The 13,657-nt window shown below is 46.5% G+C and overlaps 3 protein-coding genes across 4 annotated transcripts; 2 read left to right on the top strand and 1 right to left on the bottom strand.

Annotated features, from left to right (window-relative positions):
- Positions 1-60: 60 nt before the first annotated feature.
- On the bottom strand, positions 61-2,652 carry fam167b (family with sequence similarity 167 member B). Its single transcript, XM_056426847.1, has 2 exons — positions 2,283-2,652; positions 61-1,720 (listed from the first exon to the last, which is right to left on the bottom strand). Exons 1-2 carry the CDS (start codon positions 2,583-2,585, stop codon positions 1,457-1,459), a joined length of 567 nt encoding a protein of 188 aa, XP_056282822.1. The 5' UTR covers positions 2,586-2,652; the 3' UTR covers positions 61-1,456.
- A 1,105-nt stretch (positions 2,653-3,757) lies between these two features.
- zgc:154055 (uncharacterized protein LOC556036 homolog) lies at positions 3,758-10,186 on the top strand. Of its 2 annotated transcripts, XM_056426446.1 has the most exons (11): positions 3,758-4,470; positions 4,791-4,847; positions 5,047-5,155; positions 5,287-5,412; positions 6,274-6,447; positions 6,541-6,758; positions 6,884-7,045; positions 7,401-7,542; positions 9,076-9,296; positions 9,391-9,542; positions 9,910-10,186. In XM_056426446.1, the coding sequence occupies exons 1-11, from the start codon at positions 4,283-4,285 to the stop codon at positions 10,092-10,094; spliced, it is 1,734 nt and encodes a 577-aa protein (XP_056282421.1). In that variant the 5' UTR covers positions 3,758-4,282; the 3' UTR covers positions 10,095-10,186. The 2 variants fall into 2 exon arrangements, with proteins under 2 accessions (XP_056282421.1, XP_056282422.1); XM_056426447.1 differs by lacking the exon at positions 4,791-4,847 and having other exon boundaries at positions 3,759-4,470.
- Positions 10,187-10,839: 653 nt separating this feature from the next.
- On the top strand, positions 10,840-13,607 carry tdh2 (L-threonine dehydrogenase 2). Its single transcript, XM_056426981.1, has 8 exons — positions 10,840-11,008; positions 11,692-11,734; positions 11,820-11,890; positions 11,999-12,148; positions 12,235-12,407; positions 12,530-12,620; positions 12,690-12,959; positions 13,153-13,607. The coding sequence occupies exons 1-8, from the start codon at positions 10,840-10,842 to the stop codon at positions 13,296-13,298; spliced, it is 1,113 nt and encodes a 370-aa protein (XP_056282956.1). The 3' UTR covers positions 13,299-13,607.
- Positions 13,608-13,657: the final 50 nt, after the last annotated feature.

The following is a 13,657-nucleotide window of genomic DNA, read 5'->3' as shown; positions in this document are numbered from 1 at the left end:
GAAGAGATCCGGTAAAGTCTCTTTAATATTGTGTTGCATGTGCAAGAAAACATTTGAATGTTACGGCATTTCTCTTTATTATCATTTGTCAGACAGATACATTCATATTACAGAAGCATGATTTAACAATAACGCTTATAGTTGTTTTCTTTACTTTTTACATTCAACACAGTTATTATATTATTAAGCGAAAAGATCTCATTCATCCTGTCGCTCATAATATAAAGTTATAAAATAAACCACTTGACTCGCCCGAAATAGCCAGAGCCACAACTTGGTGGCCGTCCAGCCATATGCTTAAACCGTGCTCTGTGATGGGAAATAAAAAGCATGAGGCCGTATCCTCCTGTCACTGCACTGCCGAGGATATTAAGATGTATTGGGTTTGTAAAGAGGAGTAAGAATGCTTGCGTGTGACCTCCCACTTCCTTTGGGGATAGTGGTCGGGCCAGTGCCCGGATGGAGGCCGCTACCGCTCTGTCCAAGGTCTTGCTTAACGTTAAAGTGTTTCTGAACAATTTCTTTATCGGACCAGATGTGCCATACTTTTTTTTTTACGACACAAAAATGGTATGAGTGATGTAAAGCAGTGGTTCCCAACCATTCTTTTTTCCATTTTGACCTCCTAAAATAAAACTACTTCCACCCCCTCATCAAGTGATGTAACAATTTCAACCGAAGGATGGAAGAGACGAACTATTCTGTCTTTTTTTTTTTTTTAAGGGCAAGGACTGTGGGAAAATATTGTTCTGGTTAATCCCATCAGAATCTCACAAGATTAATGTTGCGACCCCTTGTCTGGGACCCTGATCCCTAGATAGATAGATAGATAGATAGATAGATAGATAGATGTATACTTTATTGATCCCGCAAGCGGGAAATTACAGGCAGATACTGGAAGATTACAGCATAACATGAGGGAAGAGAGGAGAGAAAGAAAAAAAAAAACCAGATTATGCCCCTAGAGGGGTACAGTGTGGGAGCAGGAAAAAACACCTCAGCACAAAAGCACATACATTTAAATTTAGGTTGGGAACCACTGATTTAAAGTGTTCCGGCCTGCCATGAAGCTCCCTTCTTCTTTTCCGGAGTGAGCTTCATCCTCCGTGACAAGCTTTCAGCAACACAGGACGACTCTCCCCGTAGCCGTTTCCTCCCTCCCTTGGCACACGTGGCACGCTTTGTTTTGACATTGTGAAATCATTGGCATGAGATATAAAGCTTCTATATCTCTGTTTGCATCTCAGTCTAGCCTCGAAGCCGTCACCTCCTCTGATTAACGTGAACAGTCACCCGCAGAGCGGGCTCCGTCCAGCAGGAGGGTGTTCCCCCACAGCCCTTCACACACTGAGGCCTCCTCATGCACGTCTATCCAAGGTGCAGCGTCACTCCTCACTCTATCAACAGCTCCCGAGGAGGGAATAGGCCCGAACAAGAGGCTTCTTTTTTTCTTCTTTTAACACAGTGAGAAGCGTCTGGAGTTGATGTTCATCTTGGTGAGGCCCAGATGTTTGAGCGGCGTGGACAGAGCGAAGGCGGCCTTCATGGGGATGTCGCACAGCAGGTCCGACTCCTCGCCGCACTCCTCCAGCTGGTACGTGGCGTCGTCCAGCATCTCCTTGTGGCGCTTGCACACCTGCTCCACTTTGAGCCGGTGGATCTCACCGCGCAGGCCGATCAGCTGCCGGGCCAGGCGGTGGTCCTGGACCTGCATGTCCCTCTGGAGGAGGGGAGCATGGGTGAGGGGAGGGGGTAGTGAGATAAAGTGGGTACATTTGGATCTCGGATGTTCCCGTAGCTTATACAATATATTTTTGTGTCATCGTGTGCGGGCTGTGAGAAAACACACATCGTGTTGTTGTTTTACGCTGCGAGGACAACACAGCCAAGCCCTCATTTAAATCAGGCATTCATGCATAAATCAGATCAGTTGCACGCAAGGGGGTGACAAGGTATGGTGATAGACATCTATTTCACAAACATTCACAAGGAACTTTGGCAAATACTCTGCACCAATATGAATAACACTCATGTTCTAATTAAGGTTTCTTCCCTTTTTTCCCCGTGAAAGTTTTTTTTTTATTTCTTGGGAGTTGTTCCTGATCCGATGTGAGGTCAAAGGTCAGGGAGTTCTATGTGTACAGATTGTAAAGCCTGCTGAGGCAAATTCGTAATGTGTGATATTGAGCTATATAAAATAAACTAAATTGAATTATTTTCCAGTGGAATACATTTGGGGGGGGGGCGGGGGGGGTAACATGAGATGCTCATAAGTCACTCACCAGCTCATTCCTCAGAAAGTCCAGAGCATCATCGATAGTCTCAAAGCCGCAGATGTTGCGCACCACCAGCTCCGAGTCCTCGTTCCTCAGCACCGCCGGCGTGGACGCGCCCCGCGCCTCCGAGCCCGGGCTGTCCGCCGCGGGACTCTCCATCCACGGCCGGCTCTGCACCCGCTCCTGCCACTCCAGGTAGGACGGCCGGCGGGTCTGCAGCTTCAGCTTCTCCGTGAGCGCCTTCACGCTGTCCAGGTCCACCGCGTCGCCCTCCGAGGACTCGTCCTCTCCGAACGCTTTGAAGTCCATCGGCGGCGGGAATTCGCGCGAGCTTCGCTTTTCTGGCTTGGCAGCGCGTGCTGATTGCAGCGCAACACGCTCGCGCGCCTCCTTTATAGGGCGATAAGGAGGAGGGACCGCCCACCGGGCCGCCAGGCCGCGGGGGCTGGATCTGCGAGAGACTTTTCTTTTGTTTATGTAAGACGGATTTACTCCAACTTCTTTGAGATGAGAGCTTACAACAAAGTGTCGCTTTGTCACATGACGATTGCAAATTTTAAAAAAGGAGGTACACCTGTGCCCTCTCAATTTAATGAAGCAAATGCAGTTATTTGGGAAGTTACAGTGACCAGATCATTTAAGTGCAAGGAGCATTATACAATAATGTATAAATACTCCAATACACGTCCTGCATTGAATGTCTCCTCTTGCGATGTTTTCAATATTAAAATAGTCCAAAATAAATAACCTCATCGTGTATAATAAATGACAAATGAAAAGCGGAGTAAGTACTATTGTCTTGGTCCATAGAGACAACATCAACATGCCTAATTTTTATTATTTATGAGTTCAGCTCGATATGATTGCATTTCAAGATGAAAGATTATCATATTGAATTATTGCAGGCAAATTACTACTGCGGAACCATTATTGTATAACCCTATTACACTACTATTATTTCTTTATTTAAATGTATTATTATTATTTATTAGTAGGCCTATTATAAACATTTTAATTTGTGGTTGGCTCTGAACTTTATATTTAGTAAGTAAGTCAAATTGATTTATTTAGCACTCTTTACAGGAGTAGAACTACTAAATGAACATAATATGACAATAAATTACACGAAGTTTTTTATCACAAGAGGCGTATTTAGGAATACATGCAGTGGGGTAAAAAGAATATCCCCCTTTGAAATATAATAGAGCCAAAGTATTTTAAAAAGCATGAAATGGAAATACTCATAAAGTTGTTCAAAATTAAACTTAAATAGGTTATATTAAATGTATGTGGTTGAATTCAACTACTGTACTGCAATACATTAAAAGAGAGAAACGTTGCACTTTTTTAAAGGGCTACATTTATATAAGTGTGTATTGTTATGTGGATAATGTTAAATACAAAACTGATCAACTTTCAGAATATGATGGAAATAAATAAACCACCAACATTAATTTAAAATGTCCTATAGTTAAATGTAGAAATCAGATGTCAGTCTTTACACCAGCAATACCAATTAAATAACCTTTAACTTATTAAAATAGGGAGTTCTGCACGTGAATGCTTTTACTTTGACATGTTGCTGATTATAATCACTGATGTGGGCTACAATTGAAGCAATAAAAGTATAGTGCATTTTATTGTAATTTGAGTATTATTGAGACTCAAATCCTCCATCAACCCGACATTAAACCAAACTCAATGTTTCTCAAGTTCAGCGCCAGCTTCCTTTTGAGTATACTGCCACCTAGCGGCCATTTCTTATACAACACGCGCACCAGTCCCCCAGAGTGTGTGTGGGGGTGAGGGGCCGACACTGTGTGTGTGTGAAACTTTTACCAGCAATATGTGACACATCTCAGTGCTGCTGTTTCTCAGGAAACGAGGACTTCCGTCTTTGTGTCGTCGAGAAGAGAGGAGGGAGCTTTCATTTTCTCTCAAGAGAGAAGAGGAAGTGATCGAGCCTCTTGTGTCGCGTTCAGCAGCGGAGTGTTTTTTTTATTCTGATGGAGTTCTCCGAGCACATTAAGACCGCCAATGTGGAGGACGTGGTGCTCCGACAGCCGCTGCACCCGCCGAGCCGAGGCACCCTGTGCATCACCGGGCACCACCTGCTCTTCTCGGACAGGGAGCAGGGCAGCGGTCGGAAGGTGCTGCTGCTGCTCCTCAGGAACGTCGATGCCATCGAGAAAAGGTGAGACACTGAGGACCGGAAGTGTTCACGTGAACCACTCGATGAGTATATCGTGGTCACAAAAAAATATAATGGAGGACACAGTTTTGCTTTCACATTGCCCCAAAACATTAGATTCATCAGAAACCAGTGAACCACCTTAATGATGATTAATTACAGCATTTAATAAGGGTTTATGGATCAGTATAGCACCTTTTTTTAAACTATAGGTATCATAGTCACATGCAAATACTCACACTAATCGACATAACTAATAGAGAGCTTCCAGTGAATGTCTAATTGATGTCTAATTCCATTGTTCCTCAAATCTTTTTAACCAGTGTGGAAAACCTTTTGGCCCACTCCGGCCCCTTCTGTACTGAAGGCCTCAGTCAAAGGTTGGACATCACATTTGTGTGGCCATGTGTCAAGTTCATAACCCGCAGCTTGCCGCTAACAGCTGCTTCTGCATCTTGCTGGAACCACTCGGTGTTTGTTTTTGGGGCAGCAGGAGGGTTCACCTTCCTTTCTCTGCTGCTGCAAGTTAAACTGTCTTTGCGTGTGTGTGTGTGTGTGTGTGTGTGTGTGTGTGTCTAGGATGTCTGGATCCTCAGGCACCATTACCATCAAGTGTAAAGATCTGCGCGTGCTCCATCTCGACATCCCGGGCATGGAGCAGTCCCTCAACATCGCTCGCTCCATCGAGGTGCAATGCATATTCTAATAATCCTTCAATAATCCTATATGAATCCTTTCTCCCAGCTTCCGGCGTCCGCGCTTTCTGATAACATTCTCTTCCTAAGTGATGACGACAACACCCTCTCTCACTTTCTCCAGACCCTGTCCTGTCTGGACGGTGTGTCCGAGATGTACCCTTTCTTCTACAGACCTTCTGGTGTCGGGCTGCAGGACCAGTGGGGCCTCTCGTCCCCCGAAAAGCACTACAGCCAAATGAGGGAGCTTGTAAGCAACATATCAACACCCTGTATCTCATGAGCTTGTTGTAACACACACACTAACAAAAATGCCATGCAGGGGAAATTGAATTCCTGGGTCAAGACTCAGGATATCCCTGTCGCTTAGCTTTCATTAGTTTCCCCTGAACCTCAGAATGTGCTGCACGCAGCACTGCATTCGCGCTTAGTAGACGGTCGTCTTCCTCTGGGAGTATAGCGTGTTGCTACGGCGACAGTTGGACCCTCATGGGCAGCGTTGTTGCAGATGTTTTACAGGCACGATATTCCCAGAACATGCAGGATGTATCTTTGGTTGTCATCAGGCGGGCCCTGGGGAGCCTGCATGTGTCACCTGACTCCTGCCAGGAGTCTTTGTGGTTGAGGTTTCGTCAAAGGGAGTTTAGAAGGAGCAGGACGACATGCAGAGAGTCGGTTAGTTTAGACTATTTCTAAGCCAAAAATCCCAAATGCTTGTTTGCCTTTTGACCGATCCTGGCGAGCTGTGTCCCCTCCGGCTCGCTAAGATAAGATAACTGCCCCCTGGCAGTGGCTTTATTTTTCTCAAACAAATATAGGGGTGTTGTCCGTGTTCCCCATGCTGCACTTTGGCACTTTTGGCGAAGGTAGTGTAACAATTAATTATATAAAGGCCCTCTAGTTTTTTTAAGAGTGAACAATTGGAACACATTCCACAGAGGAAGGTGGACACACCGTCAGAGCTGCTTCCTGTAGCGCCAGAATCCTTCGACACCGAGAAAGAATATGACTGAATGTGCAGGTTACACGGCCCACGCCTATTAAAGAACAGTCCCGGGTCACTGTGACCAGGCTTGATGGTCCTCTCTCTCTCTCTCTCTCTCTCTCTCAGCATGACCGGTGGAGGCTGAGCACCGTGAACAGGGACTACCGGGTGTGTCCCTCTTACCCTCCAGCCGTCATCGTCCCCAAGCACGCCGGGGACGACGTGCTGGAAAAGGCGGCCAAATTCAGACAGGGGGGTCGCTTCCCCGTCCTCTGCTACTACCACAGGAAGAACGGCATGGTGAGGCGCTCGCTCCCGTGTTCCTCCAGCAGCCGGCACGCGCTTCACACGTGAAAAAACACTCCTCGACGATTCGCACCAATCACTCCTCAGGTCATCATGCGCAGCAGTCAGCCGCTGACGGGCGCCAACGGGAAGCGCTGCATGGAGGACGAGCACCTCCTCCGGGCTGTGATTGACGGCTCGGACCGAGGCTTCGTCATCGACACGCGCTCCGGTCAGCAGGCGCTGCAGGCTCGCATGACGGGCGGAGGGTTCGAGTCCAAGTCGTGCTACAGCAGCTGGAAGAGACTGCACAGGCAGATGGAGAGGTGAGTGTGAGAGGCGAGAGAGGGAGTCCACGCCGTTCACTGTCTCATGACGCCGACGTGTGCCATCCAACTATAAGCGCCCCGTGTGTGTGTGTGTGTGTGTGTGTGTGTGTGTGTGTGTGCAGGGGTAAAGCGCTGCAGGAGAGTCTCATTAAGCTGGTGGAGGCCTGCGGGGACCAGTCCCACAATATGGACCGGTGGCTCAGTAAGCTGGAGAATTCAAAGTGGCTGTCTCACGTCCAAACGGCCCTGTCAACCGCCGGCCTGCTGGCGGAGTGTGTGGAGAGGTAGGAACTACACCCAGGGTGTGTGTGTGTGGGTGTGTGCGTGTGTGTACAGCACAGTCGGTGTGCACTCTTGTCAAAAGCATATTCATGTCTAGGGACCTTTTTGCCGCTCACATTACATTTTGGATTCGCACCTTTTTTTATAGACTTCTATCTTATCTTATACATTTCATATTTGCACTCTTCTCACTTTGTATTGCAACGGCTGAACTTTCAGATTAAATCAAGTTTCATCTCACGATGTTAAAATGCATGTAATGACATGGGGACAGCATAACAAGTGATGTGAGCACCAGCAAGTGCCTTGTATGAGACGTGGAGGAGGAGCCGCGCTGAGCTGTGGGTCTGTGTGCAGGGACGGCCACTCGGTGCTGGTCCACGGCTCCGAGGGGACCGACTCCACGTTGCTCATCAGCACTCTGGCTCAGCTCATCATGGACCCATGGGCACGCACACTGGAGGGCTTCCTGGCTCTGCTGGAGAGGGAGTGGGTACAGGTACGTGTGTGTGTGTGCGTGTGTTTGTTGTGTGTGTGTTGTGTTTGCATGTGTTTGTGTGTGTGTGTGTGTGCGTGCATGTGTTTGTGTGTTTCTGTGAGTGGGTGTGTGTGTGTTGTGTGCGAGTGTGTGTGTTAGTGTGTGTGTCATGTGTGTGTGTTTGTGTATGTGTGTGTGTTTGTCTGTGTGTTGTGTGTCTGTTTTTGCATGTGTTTGTGTGTGTTGTGTGTGCATGTGTTTGTGTGTGTCTGTGTGTGCGTAGATGTGTTTGTGTGTTTCTGTATGTGTGTGAGTGTGTGTGCGTGCATGTGTTTGTGTGTCTGTAAGTGTGTGTTAAAAGATTGGACAATGTAAACATAAATAGTTTGAGACACATGAACCTGGCACCAGGGTCCCGTCCCCCAAGAGTAAATATCTCCATGTCTCATGGAGTTATGAACGATCGTTTTGCTTTCAGTTCAGACTCAAAAGGAGAGCGGAGCTCCGACCTTGTCAAGCACAATCTCACACGTGATTATGACCACATCTCTTTCAAGGATATTGCGCCACACTCGACCCTTTTACAGGAAATGTCTTCAGAAATAAAACACACATCATATTTAGTGTGCTGCATGGAGCGCTCAACAAACTCGCTTCCCTCCAGCGTTGGCCCTCATTGATCCATCGTTTACAAATGTTTCCTTTCGCTAACAATTCTACCTCCCGTGGAGCATTTCTCAACACTTTAGAGGGAACTAATTTTTTCTCATCGCCATCCTTAAATATAAAATATAAACCCCCTTTTTTTGTCCACACAAGAACCAAATGACTGTTGTCAATAACCAACAAAACAATCTCATTAAGGCTGGTATTTCACAATCAATTGAATGAGGAGATAAATATAAAAATAATAATAATAACTTTATTTATATAGCACCTTTAAAAACAATGTTTACAAAGTTCTCGACAGAGAGTCAAGGCAAAAAAATGGAATAGTAAGAAACAAATATAACATTTAAAAATATATATTAAAATTCAAATAAAAAATAAAAAAACAGACAAACTAAAATAGGAGAACCAAAGTTCTGCATAAAAGGCCTAGATCACATAAAAGCTGTTCTATAAAAATGGGTTTTAAGAAGTGATTTAAAAGAAGTTACTGATTCTGCGAGCCTTATCCTCTCTGTGTGTGTGTGTCTGTGTGTGTGTGTTGTGTGTGAGAGCGTGTGTTTGTGTGTGTGTCATGTGTGTGTTTGTGTGTGTTGTGTGTGAGAGCGTGTGTTTGTGTGTGTGTCATGTGTGTGTTTGTGTGTTGTGTGTGTATGCTTGTGTGTTTGAGATGAAGCCATATGAAGCACCGTTGTTCTTGCTGCTTCAGAGTTAAACAGACAAGACTGAAGAGCCACAAGTTGTACAATATTGATCGATAACGTACGTGATGGTATTTCAACTGTGCCCCGACACAATCCCCATTTGATGAGTTGGAATAGACTCAGAGAATGACCAGTACAGTGTAGTATGCATGTTGACATGAATGAGTGCTCCTCCCTCCAGGCAGGACACCCGTTCCGGCAGCGCTGTGCCCACTCGGCGTACTCCCACGCCCGCCTCCAGCAGGAGTCCCCGGTCTTCCTGCTGCTGCTGGACTGCGTGTGGCAGCTGTGGCGTCAGTTCCCTCTGGCACTGGGCTTCTCTGAGGCGCTGCTCCTGAGGCTGGCGACCGAGGCCTACGCGTCCGACTACGGCACCTTCCTGTGTAGCAGCCATCAGGAGAGGTCAGTCTCGAGGCTCAGACCCTCTCAACCGGTTCATTCTTCCAAACCAACTTCAGGTGTTGTGTGACCGTCCGCCTCACTCTTTGCCTCTCAGGTGCGCTCTGGGAGTGACGGACAACACTCACTGTTTGTTTCGGGCCCTGTTGAGGCCCAGGGAGAGGGACTGCTACTCCAACCCCCTGTATGAGCCCACCGAGCTAGCGATCTGGCCCTCGGTCCACCCTCAGGCCCTACAGCTGTGGAGAGGTAACTTTGGTGTTTTTTGGTTATACTTGTAAATCTGGCATGGAGCAAATTTCTTCCGATTTGACACAAACATCCACTTGACACACACATTTTGGGCCCAAACTTAAGAATTCATATGCTAATTCTGACATTTTCCCACTAATTTCTAATAAGGCAAATTGATGAAGGTAATGACATTTTGGACAGAAATTACAAGTTTTCAGAAGCGGTAATCACATCTTTTGACCTGTGGTTAGTATTAGCCATGATGCTCCTCCAACGCCAACCGATGATGTCATTATTTAGAGTCGTGTTGCTAGCTTTGACGATTCTAGGATTTGATGTAACAAGCGTTGATTTTGACACCAGCCCATGTCTTGACATTCAGGGTTTTTTCTGAGGTGGACCCCACAGGCTCGTCACCTTGAGGAGGCTCAGGAGGAGATAAGGAACATGGTCACTGAGTGGGGGAAGCTGGCGCTCAGCCGATGCCCTGAAAGTACACAAAGAAGGGAAGACGTTCAGCCGGAGCATGTGGAGCATCTCAGGAGGGACACTACCCAAGTGCAATGACTTTTGACTGTGGACATGTTATTGTTTGTTCGTGTTTGACTGTGTTTTAATGTACAGTACGTTTTGTATTCTTACATAAAAATATCATAAGAAAAAAATGTTGTATTTGATTTGAGGATGTAACCCCCCAACAGACTTTTAAACCATTCTTTATGTTATGATAATATAGTAAATGTATATATATATGTTTTCTTTCTGAAATGCAGTCACACATATTATCAATAGAAGAAGGCTCTATGACAAACCTCCCAGTCCTGTTAAGCTCAGCTAAACACTTGTCACAATACAAATCCCTGAGTCAGCATGTTTCACACACGGAGCTCTGCAGGCTGGAGACTGTAGTCCAGTTCAGTCAAGAGCCACACACCTGGTGACTACACAAGGAACACAGAGTCCAGCATGACGTTCGACTCCTGCTTATTTATCCAGTGGTTACTGGGTGGGCTGAGGCGGCGACCAATCGGATGGTAATCTTTTAAATCTGAAACTTAGTCATATAGAGGAACAGTTTGGGATTTACTAAATTGGCACCTGCTGGTTTTGGAGCAAGAGTCTGAGATTGTCTAGGATTTCTGATTTTGTCAGCACACAGGTAAACATTTTTTAATTATGTTGCCCTACTTAATGTATTTATCTGTAATGTTATTTTAACACAACTTGTATATGCCCCAATGACCATCAACAACATGAAGACATATCTTTGCTCTTCTAAGGCCTGCTACTGGACATGCACCCGCGGGTCTGTATGCCCACTTCAGCTGCGCTCGGACGGTTTTGCCGAGGTTGTCTCAGCAGGGCGCCAAGTTTGCCCTCTGGCAGCCTGAGCGCTTTGCCCAGGCAGATGAGCAGGTGGAGCCGCCTGGAGACCTGCAGCACCCCACCTACTCAGGAAAAACCCCGTATCCTCATTACAGGTCATATATATTTGAATAGTATATCAGATTAGCACTTCAGCGGCACTTAAATGGCACTAATTTATGGTACTTTTGTAGTTCGACTTTCTTGAAGAAATTTTACTTTCTGGATTGTTGTTGTTCTGAGTTTGTACTCTTGCTTGATTCACTCTTTGTAGGTCGCTTTGGATAAAAGCGTCTGCTAAATGACATGTAATGTAATGTAATAGTATTAACAGCTAAAGTTGGAAAGAAAAGTTTATTTTCGATAGCTACACAAACACCGAACATGTGAAGCTAGCATTGTTTTCTACCACTTTCACTGTTTTTGTACTCATGTATGCAGTCCAGTCACAACAGAAATCGAGTGCCTCGCTCAAGGGCCCCTAATAAATGCAAGTGGCATCAATGGCATCAGTGGAATACGAGACACGTGTATTGTAGTTTTTATGTGTCACTGTGCACCAGCAGCAGGACCCCGTGTTGACTCATCACAATAGGGTGTGTACAGACAGTGCTGGTGCTATATAAGAGCAAAAGAGTGACTGGAGGGGAGAATAATAGCCCGTTGTCTCGTTTTGTCCTGGGATAAAGCTTGGGAACAAACGAAAAGCTGAACCAAAATCATCGACTCCACTTTTGTACCAAACTCCAAACACACCTGTGTTCTCTTGACAAACACTAAACTGCGTCTCCATATGCAGGAGGCCTCGGGCAGTTAGGTGTGGGACTGGCACAGAAACTGAGGTGAGGTCAGCAAAACTGATTGAGACATCAAAGCCTATGAACATGTTTGAGATTTGAACTTCATCTCATATCCATCACCGTCTAGGAAACAGTACGGGACAGATGACGTGATCCTGTCAGACATCAAGAAGCCTTCCCCTCATGTGTTTACCAGTGGTACGCACACCAACATCCAGTTATTGTCACCAGACATGTGGTGTTCTCCAATTGACACTTGTTCCCCTGCTCTACTGGTTTATGAATATTCTTCTCCCTCCCCGTCAGGTCCATTTGTATACGCTGATGTGTTGGACTACAAACATCTCAGAGAGCTGATCGTAAACTACCGGGTCACCTGGCTGATCCACTACAGCGCTCTGCTTAGTGCTGTGAGCGAAGCTAATATGGCTCAGGCCCGCGAGATCAACATCAGAGGTCCGCTGGATACACTCACCATTCACATGCACGACGCTTCATTCGGGGTTATTATGTTCAAACGGGATGTTCTGCGTTCCATCTAGGCTTTCATAATGTGCTGGACTTGGCCCTGGAGAACTGCCTGCGCCTCTTTGTCCCCAGCACCATTGGAGCGTTCGGTCCCTCTTCCCCGCGTGACCCGACCCCTGACCTCTGTGTCCAAAGACCTCGAACCATCTATGGCGTGTCCAAAGTGCACGGAGAACTGATGGGGGAGGTGGGTCCGTCTTAAAATGCACATGTACACACACACACACACACACACACACACTCGGGATTGTGATACATCGATTTGCAACATTTTTGTGACGTCTCAATATTGTTCTTGTTTTTTATTAGTATCTCCATCATAAATGTGGTTTGGACTTCCGCTGCCTGCGCTACCCAGGTGTGATATCAGTCAGCGCCCCGCCCGGAGGAGGAACAACAGGTATTGTATCTCTTCTCCATCTGCATAAACCACATATATTCAGCAGTCACCTTTCCTCCTACTCCGCAGACTACGCCGTTCAAATCTTCCACGATGCTCTCACCACGGGTCACCACGAGTGCTACCTGCGTCCCGACACCCGCCTTCCCATGATGCACATCTCTGACTGCCACCACGCCACCATAGAGTTCATGCAGGCTCCCGAGAGCCAGCTGTCTCTGCGTACCTACAACATCGCCGCCATGAGCTTCACTCCAGAAGAGGTGGCGCGAGAAATCCGCAAGCATGTCCCTCACCTCAAGGTCACCTACAAACCCGACCTTGCCCGGCAGAAGATCGGTACAACGCGGTGCACATACACACAACACCTTCACGGGATTTCACAACTTTGCAATGTTTTCCAGTCTGTTGAACACATTTTACTGGTTTGCCGTCTTCTTGAGTTACACGCTTGATCTTATTTTGAAATGACATCTTCAATTTGAACTGGTGTGATGGAAGTAATGTGGTCATGTTGCGTGTCACTTTGCAGCAGACAGCTGGCCCATGAGGTTTGATGACACCAACGCCAGGAGAGATTGGGGCTGGGCATCAGCCTTCAAGCTTGAGGAGCTGGTGTCAGACATACTGCGCTCCATTCGAGACAAGAGGACAACGGATGGTTTGCCAGCCAGCTAGCGGAAACACTGCTTCACAAAGATCCTGACTTTATCTTCAGCCTGCTTTTACCAACGACACACTTCTTTTCACTTCACTTCACCTCCGTTACTCTGGGATATTACAGCAATGAGCTAGGGGCTGTGAGTGAGAGGCTCTCAATATGCAGTGGACAGTGAGATGTCACACACACACACACACACACACACATCTCAGTCTTTTTCAGGGATTAATATATTGTCGAACTTCCCCTTAATCTTTGTCGTTTTTAATTGTGATCATATTAGCATCACTTAACACATGATACCTCAGACAGAACCACAAAGGACTTCAAAGATTTCCAAATGTTCTGTGACTCGCATCGGACCCAACAGTCTGAT

This window comes from Pseudoliparis swirei, chromosome 11 (assembly GCF_029220125.1).
Source record: "Pseudoliparis swirei isolate HS2019 ecotype Mariana Trench chromosome 11, NWPU_hadal_v1, whole genome shotgun sequence".
NCBI classification, from domain to species: Eukaryota; Metazoa; Chordata; class Actinopteri; order Perciformes; family Liparidae; genus Pseudoliparis; species Pseudoliparis swirei.
The sequence above is the reverse complement of the archived record's forward strand: the minus strand, read 5'-3'. Positions and strand labels throughout refer to the sequence as shown.